The sequence below is a fragment of the Megalobrama amblycephala genome, linkage group LG6 (assembly GCF_018812025.1).
Source record: "Megalobrama amblycephala isolate DHTTF-2021 linkage group LG6, ASM1881202v1, whole genome shotgun sequence".
NCBI classification, from domain to species: Eukaryota; Metazoa; Chordata; class Actinopteri; order Cypriniformes; family Xenocyprididae; genus Megalobrama; species Megalobrama amblycephala.
The window spans coordinates 22,695,607-22,718,766 of NC_063049.1; the positions used below are offsets into that span (position 1 = coordinate 22,695,607).

Consider the following 23,160-nt stretch of genomic DNA (forward strand, 5'->3'; position numbering starts at 1 on the left):
TTTCATACATGACCTCTGTAGAGGACACCAGGACTTAAATCATGTTTATCAGGCATTTTAGGAGATACAACAAGTGAATAGGGAAATAAATTATATATCAATATTCCTATTAATTAATAGATATTATTATGAAAATGTTGCCAATTATTACTCCCATTATTACATTTCTTTTTTTCATTGCATGTTGCTCCAAGAACACATTAATATGCAAATTATACAGTGTATAGATGCATGTATTGAATGGAAAAACCCAAGTATGGCTATTTTACCCACATATTGCATAAAGTAAAATGGTTTATCACTTAATTCCATTATATCTTTCTTAACATAGTTGAGAATCGTCTTTATACAAAGTTTGGTTAAAAAAAATCCTGAAGCATAAATTGGTGAATAAAAAAAATCTCATTGTTTTTGCCAATCCATGTCATTTAATGTCATTTTATTTTTTAAACAACTTGTCCTGGTGTCCACTACAGAGGACATAGCATAACATATTGAATAAAATATAATGTTTCAAAAAAAATTTTTTTTCTTTTTTCATTTGTTTCTTATGATCTAAACAATGTAATGATGTGAAAAAATGCTAAATTCAAAAAAAAAAAAAAAAATTCTGGGTCTCAGGAGGATATTGTGCATTGCAGTTTCTTTCATTCACAACTAATAGGAGTGAACCGTCTTTCATAAAACCCAGTAGAGTGTTCATGGGTCAAAGACTAGACGCCACTATTTTGGTGTCTGCATCATATTAAATGTACAAAACTGATTTAATATTAGTCAAAGTCAAGTTTTTCAAGACATTTTAAAAAATGTGTTGGCTGTGTTATTTTAAAAGGACTATGTCTGATTTTTTATTTTTTTTTTTTTAAGTTATGAAATAACCAGTGGACTTTTGTCCCAAATATGTAATTTGTTAGGGGTCATTCAGTGTAACAGGATCAAGAAGCCATTCTGAAATCATATTAAAAAACTGATCAACAGTCATTCAACAGTCTGTGACATATAAACAAAAGGCATCCTGAAGACCATGTGGTGCTGAAGCAAAGTGAGTTTATTGCTCTTAATTATTGGATAATTTCGCCTTTTCATGGTGTGGTAACCTAAGTTACAAAACTACTTGTCATTCAGTAAAATGCCAACGTTTATTTAAAAAAAAAAAGCCATTCAAAAGTTTTTCAAAAAATCAAGTTAATGTGATTAACTTTACTGGTCAAGCTCATGTTTGATGTGGCCAGCTGATAGGCTGAAGTAGAAGTTTCGTCATATAGGGTAATGTTTTTGTCATTCTGTGTAATGCAAATTCTCTGTTACACCACAGTGTCATCCATCCAGTGTCATACAGTATCACTGTATAGAAAATTTTAGCATATTATTTATATTACAGATAAAAGAGGAATGTTTAGCGCTGACAAATATGCATGAATTTATTTAATATTAATATTTTAATGAATTATTGTTTTGTTTTATTTGTGTTATTGATTTATTTTAGGTGCTCATGAACAAAGAGAGTTGCTAGGCACTGTAAATAGCCAAAAAGTAAATGCAGACCCAGTAGTTTATTGGGCAATCTTAGCAAGAAAATGAGAAAGGTATCAATATTTACCATATTTCTGAACACAGAGTCCCTCCTCACTATGTCACAAGTTAAAGAGAGGCCATTGAGGGGATTTTCCACCCAAAATACCCATCTTGATAACATAATTTATGTTGGCAAACAGAAAGTATTCATAGATAGGGGATATCGTTTATTCAGGAATATTATTAAAACTCATTTAATGACAGAGACACACGCTAAAAAAAACATTGCATTTAGGGGAACAATGACAATATTCTCTCCCTTTTTGGCAAAATTTAATTCAGAGTAACAAACCATGGTCATTCAGCGTAAGATATAAAAATAAACAATATACTCATTCTGACCTGTACTTTTTAAAATATAAAAAACAATATCTGATCATACTAAATTTTATTATATTTTAAATGATTTTCACTTCCTTAGAAAAACTTCTTGCTGACAAATGGGTAAAACCTAGTAGTTTAAAAGATAGTGGCAAAGTGTAAATATTTAAATATTAGGGGGCTGCACTGTGATCCTTAAAATGAGTCTTTTAATTTGTCTTTTAATTTTTTGGGGAATTTAAACAATTTTTACACTGAATGACATTTTAGTGGGTGTCTTCTGTAAATCATGGTAAAAAAAAGAAAAAGAAAAAGAATGATAGTCATTTTCTTTTGCTCAGAAAAATATAAAATTAAACCAGACAAATTCTAATGTATGGAGGGAAAAAACAAAATTTAAAGCTGTATTACACTTTTATTTGTTTGATGCTTGAAAACCCCTTTTCGTCTTTGACCCTCATATCAAAATCATTATTTTAAAACCATGGAATACAAATAAATGGCACATTATAAAAAGCACAAACATTTATGCTTCCCTTGAGAGTCAGCCAACTGATTAACACTGATACAAATGTATAGTACAGTGCAAACAAAGGCCATATTGAAATATCAGAGACAATGTCCCATTACAGTACTGAAGATATACAAAATACCAAGGAATGTTTAGAGCACTTAAATATCATCTGAACCATTTTAAAGTCCTTTTTAACAAAACTTTAGTGCAGCGGCAGTCTTGAGGACTAATGAAGAAAGTAGGTCATAATTAAGCAATATAGACAATAAAAACAGACACACACACTACGTTCTTGCCCTTGACCTTGACCAGCAAAAGTTCTCAAGCTCTTCATGTCTGTGTGATCCTAAAATGTGTCTTGCTGACTGATTGATGCTTAGTGTCTGGGGCATTTCTCTTCAGCTTGATGGTGATGTTATTAGTATGATGTCAGCTCAGTCTGAGGACGTCACACAATTAGAGAGTCTCTGCTTAGATGAGTGGTCTGTTAAAAAACACCAAGAGCCACACATTAGACACCCATTAGCATGACGCGTCTGCAGATGCTTTGTTAGTGTGCCAGTGTAATGCAGTACTTAGAGCCCATTAGAGTTAGTGATGACATTTATGACACATTCAGGCAAACAGAACACACACATAAAACCTGCCTGAGAAATCAAACTTTTTGATGATTCAAAGCAGACTTACATACATTCTTGTAAAGACTATGATTTACATTTCAGCATACATAAAATAACACACTGTACAATTAAAATAATTTCATATTCAGATCTCTCTGAGTCACTCTTTGGAAAACAAATGACATAAAAATACAAAACAAATAAAAAAAAAAAATCTAGGCTGGCAGTAGATGTCTAATCTATGGAAGAATGTTCCTTGAGATTTAAAAATACAAAAAGGTAATTGTCAGATAAAATAAGAAATAGTCACACTGTGAAATATAAAGTCATAATTTTTAGATATAAAGTCACAATTACCATTATATACACTACCGTTCAAAAGTTTAGGTTGGTAAGATTTTTAAAATGCTTTTGAAAAAAAGTCTCTTAGGCTCAACAATCCTACATTTATTTGATAAAAAAAAAAAAATTCAAAACAGTAAAAACCTGTAATATTGTGAAATATTATTACAATTAAAAATAGCATTTTTATTTTAATATATTTTAAAGGTCCCGTTCTTTGTGATCCCATGTTTCAAACTTTAGTTAGTGTGTAATGTTGTTGTTAGAGTATAAATAAAATCTGTAAAATTTTAAAGCTCAAAGTTCAATGCCAAGCGAGATATTTTATTTAACAGAAGTCGCCTACATCGAACGGCCAGTTTGGACTACATCCCTCTACTTCCTTCTTTAATGACGTCACTAAAACAGTTTTTTGACTAACCTCCGCCCACAGGAATACACGAGAGTTGCCTTTGTTGAGTGTGTTTGTCGCCATGTCGTCGAAACACAGTTATTTTCATCCCGCAGTCCAATCACCGGGTCTGATTCCGGCTCAAATTGATAGGGTAAAATTAAAGACATGTTTACAATAACACTGAGCGCGTGCATCTCCACGTTATGGTAAGAGGCGTGACTTTTCCGGGCAAGGTTCGCTAAACTACTGACGAATCACAACACAGGAACCGCTGGCACAATCAGAACTCGTTACGTATTTCTGAAGGAGGGACTTCATAGAACAAGGAAGTCATCAGCCCGTTTTTATGACAGTGGAAACAGCAGTATACAGATAAGTAAATTATGTGAAAAATACTGTGTTTTTTTACACGCGAAACATGAACACATGTTATATTGCACACTATAAACACAATCAAAGCTTCAAAAAACCACGAAAAACGGAACCTTTAAAATGTAATTGATTCCTGAACGGTAGTTCAAAGTTTGAGGAGGAAATAGGAAATTCTGTTTAACATGCCAAAACAGCTAGCTACAAAATAAACATCATAATTTTACCCGTCAGTCTAGTAGCTCCCTAAATTCTGAAGCTGTAAGAACAAGTTTTATAATTTAAATTTTATTTTTGCCCTTAAAGGGATAGTTCACCCAAAAATGAAAATTATCCCATGGTTTACTCGCCCTCAAGCCATCCTAGGTGTTATATGACTATCTTCTTTCAGACGAACACAATCGTAGATATATTTAAAAATAACCTGGTTCCTCCAAGCTTTATAATGTTAGTGAAAGGGGGGCGTGTTTTGAAGCCCGAAAAAAATGCATCTATCCATCATAAATATAATCCATACGGCTCCAGGGGGTTAACAAAGGCCTTTTGAAATGAAGCGAGGGGTTTTTGTAAGAAAAATATCCATATTTAAAGCTTCCGCCAGACTGACACATGACAGTGATGACGAATGCAGAAGAGAAGATTACAGAGCAAAACAAAACACCAGTCACAAATTAGAAGTCTAAAACGAGAAGCCTCGCTTCAGAAGGCCTGGAGCCGTATGGATTATATTTATGATGGATAGATGCGTTTATTTTGGGCTTCAAAACAGGCCCCCCGTTCACTACCATTATAAATCTTGGGAGAGCAAGGATATTTTTAAAATATATCTCAGATTGTGTTCATCTGAAAGATGTCATATAAACCTAAGATGGCTTGAGAGTGAGTAAATCATGGGATAATTTTCATTTTTGGGTGAACTATCCTTTAATGCCAATTTTATTGCAGGGAATGGGATTGAGAGATGTTGCAAGGTGGATTTGACCTTGCAAAACCCAAAAGGTCACAGGTCTGAGAAGTGCTGATGTTAGGGCTCTTAGAATTTTCAGATTATGTAAATATGAATGAATCATGCATGGTTGGTGAGATGAGATGTTTTTTGACAAGATACAGCTTCGTTTTCAAAGATAGACCACTTATTTGTGCTCTTTAACATTTCTTTACATTTCATATTTATGAAATCTCAGTCATGTCTTCTTTTTAGGCTTGGAAGAAGTTTGTTCCACCCTTCAATGTACAGAAACCAGGGCAGATCATTATAAGTAACTCACCAGTTTCCTGGGTTTGTCCCTGTCCTCCCTGCGCTCCTGTAGCGTATGGGACAGTCCTTGAGCCGGACGTGTGTATGAAAAAGGGCGATCAACAGTCCTGTACCGTTCCCTCGCTATAAGCTCTTCAGTTCTAAACCTCTCCGCCTCCCTCTCAGAGTACGGAGGTAAAGGATCATCCTCCTCGGGGCGGTTGCTAGGTGACCTGCTGTTGTAACAGTCACTGCTCTTCTTGGAACTGCCTTTTGAGGGTGTGTCACTGTCATCATCAGTCCTCCCACCCCGCTCTCCATGGCCCCTAGCCTTGCGCTCCAGTAGAGTGTTCAGGTAGGTATCGTCATATGACCTCTGGCGAGCAACGTAACGCTCACTGTTGCCTGTGTCGCGCCTTTTTGGTGGGGAAGGTGGCGAGCCTCGGCGACGCCAGTTGTTATCGTCATCATCACGAGAATAACGTGGCCCGTCTCGGTATGACGGTGGATGGTCCCACGACCTTGGTCCCATTTCAAAGTCTCGCTGAGGTCCACGGAAGTCACCTCTTCGTCGACTGTGTGGGCCGTACGAAATAGCAAACTCTTCCAGCTCATCTAGTGACCCAGTGCGCCCCCTTGCATCAAAAGCTTTGCGAGGCAGGTGCTCAGAGCGACAGTTCCACCTGCACAAACAGTCATGATATTATTAGTGCACACAAATACACTGAAGACCCAAATACACTAAAGACATCCCGATGCCATCCACACTGCTGAGAACGGCATTTAGATGAATATGTAAATATGTGCTGTGCACTTTCAACAACAAAATAAACACAACAAAAATGACCGATGAGAAAACAGCAGTTAATAAAGCATCTATGAGGATATGTTTGCACAAGCCATAATACAGTTATTTAGGATTCAATGATGAATAGAAGGATAAAAATAACAGCATTTAATAATAATAATAATAATAATAATAATAATATGTTTTATTTATTTAGCGCCTTTCAGGAACCCAAGGACGCTTTACAGAAAGTTGCAATATAATATGAATACATATAAGTATACAGTCAGTATCAATCATCCAGATGGAACAGACAAAGAAGGTTAATCAACATTAGACTTACAAAAAACAAGCACAGTGCTGGAAAGTTGAGGCAGACAATCAATTAACATAACATAAAGTGAATAAGTGTGTTTTGAGGGCAGTTTTAAAGGTCTGAAGAGAGGAGATATCTCGAAGGTTTTGTGGTAGCTTGTTCCAGAGCTTAGGAGCTGATATGCTGAAAGCCCTACCACCCACACTTGATAGACGGAACTTGGGTACTGCAAGCAAGTTTTCAGTGCTCGATCTCAGAGTACGGGCAGGGACATAGGGGATAATCATTTTGCAAAGGTAGGAAGGTGCTAAGCCATGACGAGCCTTAAAAACTAGAAGAAGAATCTTAAACTGGATGCGGTAATTAACAGGGAGCCAGTGTAGTTGCTGTAAGACAGGGTGATGTGAGCTGATTTTTTGGTAAAAGTGAGGACCCTGGCAGCTGAATTCTGAATGAACTGCAAGCGATTTATGACTTTTTTGGGTAGACCATAAAGCAAGGAGTTACAATAATCAAGACGTGAAGTTATAAAAGCGTGAACAACAGTTTCTGCATCTTTGAGATTTAGTGAGGGTCTTAAACGGACAATGTTGCGAAGATGGAAGAAACAGGACTTGACAAGCTGATTGATGTGGGGTTCAAAGCTTAGCCTAGAATCGAACAACACACCGAGGTTTCGAATAGTGGGAGAGGGTTGAACCAGGACACCGTCAATGTTAACAGAAAAATCGTGTTGGGTGAGATCAAGGGATTTAGGAGCTACTAGCAGAATTTCAGTTTTTATCCTAGAAAACCTTTTTTTTGTAACATTGAAAATGTCTTTATTGTCAATTTAATGTGTCCACAGACCACCTAACAACCTCTTGTGTCTCTAGTTTGAAAACCCCTGTGCTGAATTACTAGGTCATGCACACACTGAAATTGTACCTGTTGTTATGCTCGTCCAGAGAGTGATTGCTCTGATAATGTGAGGGGCGGAGCCCGTGGCCAATCGATGGCGTTCGGAGACGCGCCTCATCAACTGTGGTCACTGATGGGTGGTAGTGCCTTCCTCTGGACCTGACGATAGGTCTGTCTGAAGTCTATGTCACCATCGTGCAGAGAGCTCAGTTCTGATAGGCTGCCAGCTGCTGACACAATGACATCTTCATGGACTTGATGTTCTGCTTTTCTTTACCATAACACTGATGTAAACAACACAAATCTATTGCCATTGCCATTGCCTATAGCATGTAGCAGGAAATCTAAATATGGCAGAAATTATGAACTGGTTAGAATATTATGAATTTTGATCAAAAAGCATGCACAATCACAGATTTATTTTAAAGGGATAGTTCATCTAAAAATGAAAAATCTGTCATCATTTACTAACTGTCATGCCGTTCCAAACCTGTATGACTTTCTTTCTTCTAAGGAACACACAAAAAAACTTTTTTGGATATTTGTGTGTGTGTGTATGTGTGTGTGTCCATTCAATGAAAGTATGACATCCTTCAAGATATCTTTTTTCTTCCACAGAAGATAAAAAAACTATACAGGTTTGGAACAACGTGAAGGCAAGTAAATGGTTTTTTTTTCAGATTTTCCATTTTTTGGGTGAACTATCCCATGAATTTAAAAGGCAGGTCCATGGGTGAGTTTAGATTGGAAACAATCATTATTTTTGACACTTTGATTTGGTGCCGCTAATGTTGCATAAACTACATATTAGACCTTTAAAAGGACAGTGATGATGATGATGATGATGATATGAATGAAATATGTCATCAGGTGTGTCAGCTGACCATTGTTACATCACTGACTCAACTTTAAAATTAAAATTCAGCCTTCCTTTTTCACACGCACAAATACACTGTACAGAAACATGCTGACTGCATAAAGGCTTACATGGATGACTGGCCCCCTTGGTAGGGTGGAACTGCGCCAGGTCCCTCTCTACGTAGTACACAACCTTCATAGCGTCCTGACCCTGACTGGCGTGGAGTCGATAGCCACTGCGCACTGTGGACACACACATGACCTGTGTGTTGCTACTGTGTCCATATTACCATACATACTGCGCATAATTTAGAGTTAAAGGGTTAGTTCACGCAAAAATGAAAATAATGTAATTTATTACTCACCCTCATGTCGTTCTACACCCATAAAACCTACATTCATCTTCTAAAACACAAATTAAGATATTGTTGATGAAATCCGATGGCTCAGTGAGGCCTCTATTGAGAGCAAAGCCATTCAAACTCTTGAGGTCCATAAAGGTACTAAAAACATGTTTGAAACAGTTCAGTGCGAGTTCAGTGGTTCTATCTTAATATTATATTATATTATAGAAGTGACAAGAATACTTTTTGTGTGCCGAAAAAACAAAATAAAGACTTTTCAACAATATCTATATGGGCGATTTCAAAACACTGCTTCAGAGCTTTAGGAATCGAATCAGTGAATCAGAGTGCCAAAGTCACAGTATTACAGCAGTTTAGCTGTTTGATACGAGATCCGAATCACTAATTCGAAACAAAAGATTCATAAAGCTCAGAAGCTTCATGAAGCAGTGTTTTGAAATCGGCCCATATTGATATTGTTGAAAAGTTGTTATTTTGTTTTTTTTGGCGCGCAAAAAGTATTCTTGTCGCTTTATAATATTAAGATAGAACCACTGAACTCACATGAACTGTTTCAAATATGTTTTGAGTACCTTTATGGACCTTGAGAGTTTGAATGGCTTTGCTCTCAATAGAAGCCTCACTGAGCCATCGGATTTCATCAACAATATCTTAATTTGTGTTCTGTAGATGAACAAAGGTCTTACGAGACATGAACGACATGAGGTTGAGTAATACATGACATTATTTTCATTTTTGGGTGAACTAACCCTTTAAAACACACAAATGTAACACTTAAAACAGTACTTGGTTAAGCCTTAACAGAAGCATGCAAACTATTTTAGAATATTGCGTGCTGTATTTACCCATTTATTGGATTTCGGGACAAATTTACTAAACTGCTCCATTTTAGTCTGCTGTAGCACAAAACCCTGTGTCTTATACACTGCGTTCCAAATTATTATGCAATTGACATATCAGTAAGATTTCAGTACATTAAACATTCAGATTTTAGTTTTTCTAAGAAAATGTTTGTTTGTTTATTTATCCATGACTTTTTAGATAACTGGTATCAATCTCAGACAAAATAATTTGCCAGATCTATGGAAACCCTACTTAGAGGTTGTTCCACATTATTAAGCAAGTCACAGTTCTCATGCAATATGGGGAGGAAGAAAGATCTTTCTGAAGATGAAAAGCATGAAATGGTCCAATGTTGTGCAAAAGGCATGAAAACAACTAATATTGTGTGAAACTTAATGGAGATTATCGAATTATCATAAGATTTGTGAGTTATTTAGAGCACAGCAGAACTCGGTTAGGCTTATTAATGAAAGTTACTGTCAAAAAAATGTATTGTATTAAAAGGGCAGCTATAAAAAAAGCCAGTGTTGAGCAGCAAACAGGTATTTGAAGTTTCTGGTGTCTCTGGAGTCTCAAGAAGCTCTCCATGCTGGCTGGCAGTTGTGCGTAAAGATACATTTTAGACACCACTAACCAAACCTCACAAAGAGAAACATTTACAGTGGGTGTAGAAATACATTTTCAAACAGTTTTATTGCTGTGGTGTTTTTTTGCAGCATGGGATAGTGCATAGTGCATTGTACAATAGTGCATTGTATTATGCACTATCCTCCTTTTTATACTATAGCTGAAAATGGCCAGTTATGAACTCCACATATCTTGCAAAAGTCATTTTAATACCCTCCATTTCACTTCCCAATAATCCAGCACAAATCATCACCCACCAGCTCCTTGCTGACGTCGCAGTCTTGTTGGAACGAGGTGGCCATTCACCAGCCATCCAGAAATCCATCCATTTAGACCATCCATTGTAGTACGGCATTAGTCAGTGAATAAAACTATTTAAAAATGAGTCTTCATGTATTTCTACACCCACTGTAAATGTTTCTCTTTGTGAGGTTTGGTTTGGAGTGGCTAAAGTGCATCTTTACACACAACTGCCAGCCTGCATGGAGAGCTTCTCGAGACTCCAGAGACACCAGGAGCTTCAAATACCTGTTTGCTGCTCAACACTGGCTTTTTTTATAGCTGCCCTTTTAATACAATTCATTTTTTTGGCAGGAACTTTCCTCAATTTGCCTTTATCTGACCGAGTTCTGCTGTGCTCTGAATCACTCACAAATCTTATGATAATTCGATAATCTCCATTAAGTTTCACACAATATTAATTGTTTTCATGCCTTTTGCACAACATTGCACCATTTCATGCTTTTCATCTTCAAAAAGATCTTTCTTCCTCCCCATATTGCATGAGAACTGTGACTTGCTTAATAATGTGGAACAACCTCTAAGTAGGGTTTCCATAGATCTGGCAAATTATTTTGTCTGAGATTGATACCAGTTATCTAAAAAGACATGGATAAATAAACGAACAAACATTTTCTTAGAAAAACTAAAATCTGAATGTTTATTGTACAGAAATCTTACTGATTTGTCTCTTGCATAATAATTTGGAACGCAGTGTACATGCACCACCTGCAATCCAACTCAGCCAGTATAACCATAGAGGATTAGGAGTGCCACTTAAAAATAAAATGTAAATAAATAAATCTATTTAAATTGAGAAATAAACACTTTTTTAAAATATTTTCTGATAAAATTAAATGTTAAAACATTAAATATAACAATAAATTAATGTATTAGTAAAAAACTTTAAATGCAGCTTCTAAACTGAACCATTTGCAAAACTTTTTTTATTTATTTATTTGCCAACAAAGTTTAAAAATGTCATTCACACATGAGAAGATCCATAGACTTTCAATGAACCAATTCCTCCTTCAGTGTTAGCTGTTTTACAAATGTTTCACTTGTTAATACTATACACATACAGTGTGAAACCAATCACCAATCCCATAGACAAAACAACTGCTACCTTCACAATGCCAGCTAGCTTGTTCCACTGTCAGCATCTTTAAAACTTAAGATAACACTCTATTTCCAAGTCTTTGTCTACTGCTGTTAGCTCATGTTCACAAACATGCTCAAATACAGCAAACACTCTCATCTCATCCAACCACAATTCCTTCTAATTTTAAATACCTTAGCCTGTTTTTTAACATGAAGACAAAAGTTGCAGGACCAGCTGAAAATGATGTTAGTTGAGTTTGATTTGAGTTAGATGATGCAGACATAAGTCGTTCAATCAAATGCAGATGCGTTTTCACTAGACAGGCATTGGACAGATGTGTTCAAAGAAAAAGCAAAGACTTGCACATGCTACATATGCTGCTGTATTTTTGTACTTACCTCCAGCTATATTGTTTTCTGCTGAACGAGGTACTGTAGATAACTTGGGTTCAATGATGGATGGAGCGGCTGGAGGGACCACAGACACCACAGGCACACCAGGAACATAGTAAGGTTGATACATGGCAATCTGAGGAGGTTGGCCGCTCTTTGCCATCTTCCCTGCCTCATATACTGAGAAGGCAAAACGGAATGGGGTTTTTTTTCAGCTTGTGTATATGTACAACATGTGTAGTATGCATGTGTGTGTTTGTGTACTCACAGTGTTTTGGACAGCAACATGTATCAGGACAGCAGCAACAGCGTACATAACAACAGCAGGAGTGAGGGCAACACTGGCACCAGCAGATCCCAACTAACAACAGGAAGAGAATGCTACCAAGGACGACAACTCCCACAAACACCCACTCTAAAAGGGGGACAAGAAAGACTCATCAGGAAACTTGGTTTCCGTGACACAAGCAGATGCTGAAGGAAGTGCTGTCCTGAGGTCATTTTTGCCCACAGGATGTGAAGTCTCTGATCATGACCAACCACAAGGGAGAGTGTGGATGATGCAGAACCTCTTATCTGGACTCTCTAAAGGCCTAATGATGAATTTCCTCTGGGTGTGGTGTTAAAATTCCAACGGCATACATTATTGACCTCTTTCTTGACAGAGATACTTTACATTCTCAAGAATGTTCATATTTATTTGTCTCTGAGCACTTGCATGGGGTAACAAGACATTACTTTTTCGAAATAAAGAGCAAAATAACATGTTTGTTTATGAATTTACACCATAATACCAGAGCTGGGATTTAATAAAAATTCTCAATTATATTCCAGATTCAATATTTAAGTTAAAATGTCGATTTTGCTTATATTTTTATTACTAAAGTGAAATTTGATGTTTCTGAAGTCTGATCATCCATCAGACTGATTCAAATGGTAACCCCTTTCAATGGAGTTCATTTGAATGGTTCATTAAAAGGACTGGCTTTATAAGTCATTTGTTCATGAACGGGACTACAATGATTCGCATGTTATCGATTTGCATGTTATTGATTCGCAAAGTATTGATTCATTTGGCGAATCAGACCAGGTATTCTTGCCATTATTTCATTGTACGTCTTTTACTATGAGCTGTTGGCATAACAGCAGAGGCACATCACCGATTTCGGAATTTTCTAATTGCAATTAATCAGAAAATCACTATTTTTACCTGCTTTCAAATGAATAAGAAGTGTTACTTCTAAATTTACCTCATAATTTGGTGTGTATGTGACAGCATGCATACGAGCGGCATAATGCGATGCAGCAAAATGATTGCTCCAATTATAATCAATGAAGTGTCTTAGAATAAAAAAAACTGCAAGCATTCTGGAAGAGAGAAAGCATCAGCACAGGGTGAAAAAAGTGTTACTTTCCATTAAAAAGTAACAATCATGTGATTAGTTACGCAGTAATACAATGCATTACATCATGCATATATGTATAATGTGTAGTAATGTTATGCTAAACTGACAACTGTATCCTGAAATTTTGAATTATAATTTGTTGTTTTTTAATTTTCAGAGGGAACACATCAGATCAGAGCATTTTGGAGTTTGCTGATTGTAGCAGAGGATAAAGCAGATTAACTGAAAAGGGCCTGTGTGAGAGCGCACCCACTGAAAAGGAAAGGGGGAGAAAGAGGTAAGGCAGGCGTACCTGGCATAATCTCCAAATCAAACTCAGGCAGGATGTCATCCAGCACACCTGTCCTACCTGGAGAAGGGAGAAGATCAGACATGAACAGCAGCAGTGGGCAGCAGGTGGAAGTTCAAAGGGTAAAGGCTTGTGCGTGTGTTATTATGGAAAACATTACACTGTTAGTGGCTGTGAATTAATCAAAAGTGTAAGTTGAAAGCTGATTTGATAACTTTGATTCGTGGTTTTAAACACATTTGTCAATTTTCTCAGTTCAGACTAAATCAAGAGCAATGTTTTAGTTTGCATGTATGTGCAGTACACTCTCAGAAAAAGGTACAAACGCTATCACTGGGGAAGTACCTTTTCAAAAGGTACACCTATGTACCTAAAGGGTGCATACTGGCACCTTAAAGGTACATATTAGTACCTAAAATGTACAAAAAGTGTACCTTTTGAAAAGGTACCGCCCCAGTGACAGCGTTTGTATCATTTTAACCAGTCAAAAGTCTGGACACAATTCACAGAATTTATGTTTCTCATGATGCTTAAATAGTTTACATTTATTTTTGTAAGCATGAGTGGATAATTCTGGTCACTGGATAATCCTTATACTTCCCATTTTGTTACTTCATAACTTTGATGACTGTACTATTATTCTATAATATATAAAATAACTAATAATAAAGAATGCATAGGTGTGTCCAAACATTTGATTGGTAATGTATGTGCATAGGTGTGTTTATGTCCCTGACACATGCCAAGAAAAAGGTGAAAGGTCGAAATCCTCTGTGGATGAGTAACTAATTTTAGGTCAGTGCTGTGTTTCTGTAGAGGTTACTGACAGTAATGATATGTTGACATGTTTCTGGTTCCCAGGGCTTATGCCAATGTAGATGTGTGTATTCGTTTAGTATTTATATTTGGCCTGAGCACAGATCAGGTTCACTAATGTGCACAAACGGAGAGAGTGGGAAAGAGATGAGGTAGAGGGGGCTTCAGTGGGGGAGACAGTGGAGGAATATGGGAGACTAATTAATCACACAGCCTCATTAACCATCTTGAAAGGGGGCAAGGGTACGTCATCACCATGGAGACAGTGTTGGCATTGTTTGGAATTAAAAGGTGTCCCAGAGCACTGTCCAATTACCTTCAACAAAGATCTTCCCTGAGGGAGAAATGGCCTTACATGTACAGTCTATTTTACACTGAGTATACTTTGTCAATGGCTGGCACACTGCCAAAAATAAAGAGCATTCTCACCATCTAAACTGGCCTCAATGTGTAGCCTAAGACCTGAAACGTTATTAGTCTGAAAACATTCATAATGCAGCAGGAGTGTGCAGGAGACCTAATCTTATCTGTTTAAGTTAGCATGAAATGAAATTTCAGTGCATGTTTTTTTTTTTTTTTTTTTTGACCATGTAATTTTGTCAAAACTTACAGAAATGATCTGGCGCTACTTCTATTTCATCAAATTTTGTGAACACAAATGTATTTTACGAGTCTTAATAAAAAGCCACAAGTCTTTAAACTGAATTAGAGGGTGTTGTAAACAAATCTGCCCACTGTCAGAGCAGATTTATCCCTGAGTGACAGGAAGTGCTTAGCTGGCAGACAGGAAGAGGAAAAATAATATCCACCTCCATCTCCTCTACTCCTCTGTTACAGTCATTAAACCAACCGTAACCTGAGAGTAAAGGGGACCTCAGGAAGAGACTAGATACATGAAGAGAGAGACAGGCAAGCACTATGTAGTGTAGATTGCTTATTAAGTTATTATCAGACTTAAAGGGGTAGTTCACCCAAAAATGAAAATTCTGTTATTGTTCCAAACCAGTATGACTTTTTTGTTCTGTGGAACACAAAACAGGATATTGTGTTTTTGTCCATAAAATGAAAGTCCATGGGGCGCAAAACAACATTGAACCCCAGTGACTTGGTATGAGAAAAAAAAAATACTTATTTTGTGATTTACAGAAGAAAGACACAACCAATTGTGTTCTGTAACACTTTTATGTCAATTGGGAGAAAATGAATTAAGAGCAAATATGGTCCAAGTTCCCACCTAGGAATACTTAACACCAAAACACCAAACGAAACAACTTTTTAGAATAATAACAAACTTTTTTTCACAGAAATTTGTTGTATTACCTATAAAAATGAGTTAATTTGCTTAGGTAAGATAACAAATTACTGTGGTAAAAATTGGGTTATTATTCAAAACAGTTTGACATTCACAGTAAAACTCTATTAATTTATTTCATCTGCACTGATATCACAGAACTCTGAATATGGTATTGTAAGAAATTACTGTTAAATACTGGTAATTACAGCGCAATTCCTAATTGTGAGTAATAATAGTGTTACTTTTCTTAAAATAAGAACCAAGAGCTGATATGACTACACAGCAAGTGTGATGAAAAAGGGAGTGTCTGGTTCAAAGTCAAACTTTTAACAACCAAATATTACACTCTCCATTTCATAAACCAATTAAATCTTGATTACTCAGAGGGCAGGAGCAACATCCTCCGCTTCTTAGCGCCTACATAACACCCTCGTTGATCCTCCTGTGTAAACTCTAACCCTCTCATGTTATTTTTCTCTTCACCGCACAGGACTGTTCGGGAGTCTCTGGCATCCTTTGGCCCCTGAAACCCCCTTCGTTCCCATGGAAACGGCTTAAGAAGTGGCTTATATTGCTCATGTCGATAACGGCCAGTTATTTACTCTTTGTCTGGCATGAGGCGTCTGACTTTGCTTTGTCCAGCTGGCACAGAAATAACTTATGCTGTTGGGGTCAGTCCCACAGCACCAAACAAATTGTTTCTCTCTGCAGTGATCCTGTCCAGGACATGTAAAATATGTGAGGTTGTCCTGATCTGCTGGGGCACAAATGAACAATAGCTTCTCTTATTAAGGATCTGAGCCATGTCGAGAAGCATGCGCCGTTCAGTTGTCGCCATGGTAGCGCTTGTAAGTGCACTCAGGAATTCAGACAGGGACTGGCATTAACAGTTATTTAGATACAACAACCCAGCATGCACACACAAAAGTAAACACTTGGAAAGCAAGGTTTTAGACAACATGCTACTTTTCCATAGAAAATTGGGGTAATAATCACAGATATTGGGAGTCCCTAAAGCACAGCATTCACTATTTAACAGTTCAGACTTTTTGAAAACCATGTTATACCCATCTAACAAAATATGTTCCCATTAAGTTCCCAAATACATTGTGTTCTTTCTTGATTATTTGACCATTAAGGGAACATTTTATGTTATCATTTTACAAATGTAATGGGAACGTTACTGTAACGCTAGTGAGAACAAAAGAGATGGCAGGCGCTGAGTGAATCTATGTGCAGGGTTTATCTGAAAACAAACACAACATAAACTGAACTAAGGAATACAACGAGCGAGGGAAAATGTGGAAAATTAGGGAAAATTAGCTGTCAACAAAAGAACGCAAACCATCTATTAGTCTTGCCAACTGCTTTCAATGGAAAGTAGCTAAAACTGGTGGCTGAATGTTGCTAGATGACGTCATAATGGCGAGTCCACTGATCTATATAAATATAAATATCGGTGGGCGAGTCTCGGATTCTAGATAAGGTTTGTCCAAGAAGTTGCTAGATTTGTCACTAGGCTTTTGAATTAAAGTCTCAAAAGAGGCGGGGAAATCGCTAAATCTAGCGACAAAATTGCTAAATTGGCAACGCTGCCATCTACATGTAACAGCAAACATCGACTGACAAGGAACAAGCGAAACACATTGGCTGCGTCCGAAAACTGGAAAATGCTGCCTTCTGAGGACACATTTCAAGGTAGTAAGGCATCAAGGCATGTCCGAATCCAATGTTAGCTTCACTTCCTGTTTGCTGAGATACCTTCCTCAGATGGATTTTTGAAGGAAGCATAGATGTATCCTTAGCTGCCTTTGATATCCCACAATGCTGTGCTTTCCATTCTGTGACAGTTGAGCTAGAAAAATAAAGATGGCATCCGAAAGTTGCGTTTGCTGCTCAGTTTGTGTATAAATGTACGATTTTGACCAACATGTTTCAATTTTGATATCATTTCTATCGAGAAATTACTACTGTAATAATTAAATATTTGTTTAGTTCTCACCAAAGCTCGTGCTATATTGCTGTAGATCATTAAACTGTTACGCTGCCTCAGAAGTCTGTCCGAAATCAGTTTCATGAGGTGCCTTCATGTACAAACGCTGCCGTACAAGTCATTCTCTTATAAGACAGCGAGGCAGCAAGACAGCTACCTAGGTTTTCGGACGCAGCCATATTCTATGAATACAGAAGGAGTAAGAAGCTAACAAAACACACCTGGGAACAATTATCAACATGAAAAACTACAATGAACTACAAACATGGCATAAGAAACAGGAAATACAACAAAAGTCCTGACAAGACAGGTAACATAAAACAGTTGCTTTTGAATGTTCTCTGAACATTTAAAAAAAAAAGTAACAGTTTTGAAAAATGTTTTAACTAAATGTTTCAGGTAAAAATGTAGCATGAACTTTGTATAAATGTTTTTGCATTTACTCTCTGAAAACATTATGAAAGACCTAATAACTTTGAACAAATGTTTTATTAACATTACTAGAAGAACATTTTCTTCATAACTTTGAGAGAACCTTACAGAACGTCCTAACAGGATGTTGCCTGTTGGCTGGGTACAGAACTGACTTTTTTTGTGTTAATTAATGTTTTGAAAAGGATTTAAAACCATGAGACTTACCCTGTACCAGTAGCTCCACCTGGCCTTCGTTTTTCCCTTCCAGGTCATCAGAAATGATCACCTTACAGAAATACACACCGCTGTCGCCCCACTGCAGCTGTCCAATGTGTAGATCTGCTTCTGAAAAGGCCAGAAAATATTATACTTTATATTGTTAAACCAAATTGTTTAATTGTAAACATTTAGTTTTAATATTTTTAGTTTACATCATAATATAAAAAATGATTAGCTGTCAATTGAGCAGTTTGTTTAATCAGAAATACATCACTCACTTTTAGCACTTAACGTTTTTATTCAGTAAGAACAAACCATCATTCATTCTCATTATCTCTGTAATATTTTGTCAGAACAATCACAGTCTTTGTTGGAGAGGTGACTGGAGAAGGGAGAGCAACAGAGCTTTGATGGCTAAAATCAGAGGAGAGGGTGTTTGCGTTTGATAAGGAAAGCCATGGGGGTGTTTTGTGAGACCTTTATGAGGTCCTGCCCCCTGACCATTGTGCAACCTAGAAAAAAACAGCCCTATTTAAGGGACAGGAAAACACAGCACAATCGGCTGGGCTTCCTAAGGGAGAGAGTCTGTTTACCCACAAAGTTGCAGACTTGAGCATAGGTTCAAAATTTGATAATAATATAACAAGATGATTTTATTACACAGTGGCACCAATAAATATTTGGACAATTAAGCCACAGTTAAATGTATCTTTATGAAGTCACTGCATTAAAAAGAAATATCAAATAAGTGGCATCTGAAAACAAATTATGCTAGACCCTTTCTCAGAACTGGTGTCATTTGTCTTTAACCAACTGATACATTTTTAAGTGTAACTTAGATCTGTATATGTTGCTTCATTAGGTTGCCAACTTGTTGAACTTTTTACCATTTCATGTTTGAGACTAACCTGTTGAATTGTCTAGTTAATAAATGACCATGGGAGTCCCCTTTGTGAGTCATTAAGTCTGGAATTGCACTTTCCAACTGACTAATGCTGTTATTTTATTGTGCCACTTATGGATCTGTAAAAACTGTTATTATCAAATTCGTGACAATATTCTGCCTTATATTTGACAAAATTCACCTCTAATCTAGCTAAACATACTCCAGCAGAAAAAGTGTAGTAATAAGACAACAAAGACATTACTGTTAATGATGGAGATATCTCTTCCTTTGTAGTGTTCTGCTAAGGTCATGGAAGATCCCTGTCCTGAGGCCACGATGCGGACCGTGCGGCTCTTGTCAGAGCAGTCCAGATGAGACGTAGCTCCCAGATCAGATCCGCGGACCCCCAGGGACTCAGGAAAGGTGAAGGAATCCCGAGTGCGGTCTGTACAGTAAGACTTGTACCACCACTGTACCACTGCGGTTTGAGTGGAGTGGGTGGTGTAATGACACGGAAGAACAATTGGCGAGAACAGCATGGCAAACTTCTTCTCATCTTTCACAATCACCTGTACACCATTACAACTTTGCACTGTGCCAAAAGAAGAGAGAAAGAGATTTATAGTGAGAAAAAATCATTATTACTGAATGACAGCAACACAATTACACTTAAAGCTATACACTACACACCTTTTGCCTAGATTTTTGCCCTGTTTTGCAGTATGGAAGCTAGTAGTCAACGCTAGAGCCAGTCTGCAGATTTCACAGAAAACCATGTGCATGATGGTCACAGACTTCAATTTGTTAACTTCAGAGGAGGATATCAAATCTTTGATATTTTAAGCCAGTTTTAGAACACTTTTTTCCATTTGTCATGCATCTCCTAGTTACAAGTTTGTTGTGTTCAGAAAGACTTAAATAGTCTGTGATCCTCAGTGTATGATGGCCAGTTTATCTCTGTAACCAGTTATATTGTCGGCATATTTGTTTTGAATATAGAACTGTTGGGAACGTTAGAAGCAAAGACAGCTAGAATTAAGACAAAAACCTATACAAATACACAAAGTATTTTTTGCAACCCTTTTTTGGAGACATCTAAATGCAGTGCAGAACCGTGTTTTGTGTGATTTTTTTTCTTCTCCAGCAAATAAATATAGAAAATAAGAACTATGCAAATGTAGGTTTGTAGTTACTGATAAATATTATATTGGTTTTGTAATAACTTGGGTAACAGTACTGAAGGTTGAGGTTGATGAAAATAAATAAATCAACCCTACAATTTGTGTAAAACATTGAGAATCTTAATATGAATTAATTCATTCATTAAAATGATTTTCTTGTCTTCCTGTTGTGCTGTAGATGTACAGTAATATTATTCCTTTGGTGTCACAATTATAAATGTGTATGTTTTTGTATATTTATATTAGCTGGTTGTTATAAAACAAGTTTTGAATTGAAAATAAATTAGACAAAATTGTGACACTTTTATTTTCATTGTTGCATACAGTCAAAAATGAGACAATAAAATCACCAATTAAGTGGTTGATATTGGGTGTTTAAAAGAAGATACTTTTGTTGTAGGGTAATATTACTAATTTATCAACAAGAAAATGCCTCTAATGCATAAAAAATGAGAGACAAAACTGTATCCTTTTGTGGAATTTAATGGATCAGCAAACACACCCATGAGCAAAGAGAGTAATGCAAATTCCAAGATACAGTGTGCTTTCAGCGGCAACTGTAATGACTACTGACCTGTTCATGATTAGTATTATGGCGTTTGAGTCTAATGGTACGTTTCACAGTGTCAGAGACAGGCATGTGTTCATTACCCAAAGCTCTTTCTCAGACTAGGCCTAACCAACCAGTGCATCAAAAAACCTGATTTTGCTCACTGCCTCTTTTCGAGAATGCTTAGTCACTCCATTCCAAAGAGAATCAGCTAGAGATTACAAGGTGAGATGACCTGAAAACAAATGCCTAAAAACATCTGGATCTAGTCAGTCAGCATTTGAGTGTGTGTGTGTGCGTGTGTCTAAGAATGAAAGAGTGTGTTTGTCCAGCCGTGTGTGGGAGATTATGGAACAGAAAGCTGGACAAAATCAGAGAAGCGCCCAAGAGAAGGATCTGCTGGTGTGAAAAAAAGAAAGAAAAAAAAAAACAGAAAGAGAAGTGTGAGTAAAGAAAGTTAAATTCCATGCTATGCAGGGGGCGCAGAGAGGTGGGGGCTGTAGTTTTTTGGAGAGATGTCACCATCTGTAGCTCTGACTGTTAGGGGCGAAACCTAAAAAGAGATTCTGAGAAATCTCTTGCAAGTTTAGTCCAAGTAGAGAGGAGGTCTCTCCCACAAACACAGAGACACCCAAATTCTCGTCAAAGGGTGGAGCACACCGCATAAAAATATACAACTGCCATTCATCACAGATGTCTGGATGAGATCTACACTCATTCTTTGTTGCTTTAGAGGAAACAGAGCAACTTCCTGAGAATTTTCCAACTGTACTTTAGAATGATCATGTTGCTGAGAGGAATGTAGGACAGAATTCTTGATTACGTTCATTAACACTCAGTTCAGGGTAGATGGGGTCCTCCTTTTGTCCTCTCTTTTGCCTGTTTGACTCATTGTTTGGCATTATGGTGAACCCCCCACCCACTAAGACTCAGTGCAGGAGGGGGATGTTGAGGTCCCACCAATAAGATACACTCATTGACTCAGTCATCCATGAACACCCAATTAGGTTAAAGAGATTTAAACCAAGCCGTTAGTAGAAGAAAACTTTACTTGATCGTATGTGTATTCTCTACAATATTTACGCAAATTCACACATATACTGAGAGGGATTTTTAAAAGTAGTTTTAGTTCACATCACTTCATAAAGATGGCCACTGACTTGCTCATAAAACAACCATCATATATTATCTCTGTTGCATCCACCCTTCATGAACTGATACAATGCAGCTGCACTCCCTGACACACATTCCAGCAGCACTTCCCACAATTCTCTCCCACAACAACAACAACTTTGGGGTGTTAAATAGTTTCAAATGTTCATCATACTTTCAATGCAGTATAATTAAAGTCTTTTATATACTATATAAATATATATATATATATGCTACTTTTTAAATATTTTACACGTATGCAGCCATTCTATAATCATCAATAATCAGTAATAAAGATTATTGTTGAACAGTTGTAGGCTACATTTTTATTTAAAGTCTTTAGTTTATAGGCTAGTTTTGAATATAACAGACTCGTTTTACAATAAAAAAGTGCCCAACAGGCTATGTAGTTTAAAACATGATTTAAAAATGTTAATAAAATGAATAAATTGTTAATGTTTTGTCAGGTGTAAATGTAAATGGATTATAGTAAAAACTGTCACGAGGACCCGTGATCAACCTAAAAATAAAGCCGGGCTCAAGGTTCTCTAAGCTCTCAACCTGTTGCGTTAGTTGTCTGTCTCAGTTTTCTATCTCTATATCGTGATAAAAAGTAAAACAGATTAATAACTTACGTGAAAATAGTATGAATATAATCCAGGAACCGTTTAACAAAAACATGATCCAGTTTAGTGCGGTTTAGTTTGCAGGTATCTAGTCCATCTTCCACCGGACTGTTATTCGCTTCATCTCTGTCTGCTGCGCTGGTTAGAATGAGCGGACTGTACCACTTTACTACAGGGGGAACAAACTGTGAAAATTGCAACGAAAACCAATATATGCAAAACGACTGTTGCTGAGTTGAAAATGTAAATTGATAAAAATGTAATTTATTGAAATAGTTGTCAAAGAACTATCAAAACTACTTTACATAACAGCCACCGACACAGTCTCACAATCTTCCAAAGTGGATGCGTCTTTCAGAAAAATACTGCAATACATTGTTTTAAACGTAAAAAAGGATAGAGAGGTAACTTAAGGAGACTTCAAGTTTGGAAAACAAAATGCTTATTATTTGTTAGCTGAAATAATTTAAAGCTTGCTCATGTTACAAAGACA

At 36.8% G+C, this 23,160-nt stretch overlaps 1 protein-coding gene across 1 annotated transcript; it reads right to left on the reverse strand.

Annotated features, from left to right (window-relative positions):
- Nucleotides 1-1,719: 1,719 nt before the first annotated feature.
- On the reverse strand, nt 1,720-22,822 carry ildr2 (immunoglobulin-like domain containing receptor 2). Its single transcript, XM_048193421.1, is given in 11 exon segments — nt 1,720-2,894; nt 5,404-6,055; nt 7,403-7,494; nt 7,496-7,602; nt 8,363-8,476; nt 11,848-12,021; nt 12,110-12,256; nt 13,540-13,596; nt 18,279-18,398; nt 19,421-19,750; nt 22,677-22,822. Coding segments are annotated over 11 exon segments (1,875 nt in total). The 5' UTR covers nt 22,723-22,822; the 3' UTR covers nt 1,720-2,858.
- Nucleotides 22,823-23,160: the final 338 nt, after the last annotated feature.